This window comes from Gastrolobium bilobum, unplaced genomic scaffold (assembly GCF_033153095.1).
Source record: "Gastrolobium bilobum isolate Gb01-03AN ecotype WA unplaced genomic scaffold, APGP_CSIRO_Gbil_v1 utg5596, whole genome shotgun sequence".
Taxonomy (NCBI): Eukaryota; Viridiplantae; Streptophyta; class Magnoliopsida; order Fabales; family Fabaceae; genus Gastrolobium; species Gastrolobium bilobum.
In genome coordinates, this window is record NW_026896969.1 from 267,400 (window position 1) to 269,085 (window position 1,686).

Consider the following 1,686-nt stretch of genomic DNA (forward strand, 5'->3'; position numbering starts at 1 on the left):
AGAAGCGCAACTGTGTTAAAACTTGGTAAGGAGAGCTTTGCTGCACATGTTATCTTACATAGCTCGAATCAGACTAGATGAGTAATCAATGAATAGGTAAATTATATCTAAAAATATAAAAAAATTAAACACGATGTACTTTATCTCCTGCGCAACAAGTCACCTGAAAGAAGGAGAACGCGTCAACCTAGATCCAGACCCTCCTACAATCGTGATAGGAGAGAAGATTCCCCCAGGAATCGCAGAGCGCAAGCAAGTCCAGACCGTAGAGGAAGGCGCGAAGAAGTAGACGAAGATTCAGCCCCGGTGAAGCACGGAGTGATCAACATGATTTCAGGCGGGCTGAGTGGAGGAGGAGAGATTGCGAACGCCAGAAAGAAACACTTGAAGCAGTGTCTGGCGGTCGCTGGCAAAGTGATCAGCAAAGAAAAGCACAGTCCTAGTCCAACAAGGCCTCAAATTGTCTGGGACGCCAGCGATTTAGGCGACGTCCTCCCAGGACATGACGACCCGCTCGTCATTCAAGCTATAATCGCCAACTTCGGCGTTAATCGCGTTTTTATTGACCACGGCAGCTCAGCCGATATTTTGTTTTTACCATGCTTTAAAGCGTTAGGGTTCACTGTTGATAGTCTAACTCCTGTTACAGGTGAACTCTCAGGTTTCAACGCTACCACCACAAAGCCACTGGGAGTGATTACCTTGCGGCTCTCCCTTGGAACGCCGCCCACCTCACGATCCGCAGACATCAAGTTTTTGGTGCTCGACACCCCATCAGCTTACAACGCCATTCTTCGTAGAAGGATGTTTGCTGCCTTCGAGGCAAGCATTTCACACCCCCACTTGGCAATGAAGTTCGTTGCCCGAGACAACAAAGTCGCCACAGTGCGAGGAGACCAGACGATAGCCCGAAGCTGCTACAACATATCCTTACGGCCAATGGCCAAAGCTAGCTTCAGTGATGAAAGGGCGCTCAAGCCGGGGACGACGTCGCCATCAGAAAGAAATCTCGGCGAGAAGTCCAAAGAGCGTGACCAATGTTTTTTGGTAGAATTTGACGCTAGAGAGGATCCGCGCGTGGAACATGACAGACCCACGCCGGATGGAGCATTGGAACATGTTGTCTTAGGAGATGCGGATCATCAAACAACAAACATCGGGGCCACCATCGAACCAGAGATGAAATACAAGTTAATCAAGTTGCTCAAGGAAAACAAAGATTTGTTTGCATGGAAGCCGTCTGACATGCCAGGTATCAATCCAAACGTTTGCTGCCACCGTTTGTCGGTGGATCCTAAAGCCAAGCCATTCGCCCAGAAAAAGAGGAAATTCGGTCCCGACCGCCAGAGGGTGATTGATGAAGAGGTCAAAAGGCTACACGCCGCCGGGTTCATCAGGGAAATCAAGTACACAACTTGGTTATCCAACCCAGTATTGGTAAAAAAGCCAAACGGCGCATGGCGAATGTGCGTTGACTACACTGACCTAAACAAAGTCTGTCCAAAGGATGCTTACCCTTTTCCCAGCATCGATCAGTTGGTTGACAACGTGTCCGGATTCAAAATGCTATCATTCATGGACGCATACTCTGGTTATAATCAGATCCCACTTCTTGAAGAAGACCAAGACAAAACGGCGTTCATCACTCAGAACGCCAATTACTGCTAACCAGAGAACAGGACATAT

At 48.3% G+C, this 1,686-nt stretch overlaps 1 protein-coding gene across 1 annotated transcript; it reads left to right on the forward strand.

Annotated features, from left to right (window-relative positions):
• The first annotated feature begins 327 nt into the window (after nt 1-327).
• Nucleotides 328-1,668, forward strand: LOC133303072 (uncharacterized). Its single transcript, XM_061502929.1, has one exon. It carries the CDS (start codon nt 328-330, stop codon nt 1,666-1,668), a length of 1,341 nt encoding a protein of 446 aa, XP_061358913.1.
• The last annotated feature ends 18 nt before the right edge of the window (nt 1,669-1,686 follow it).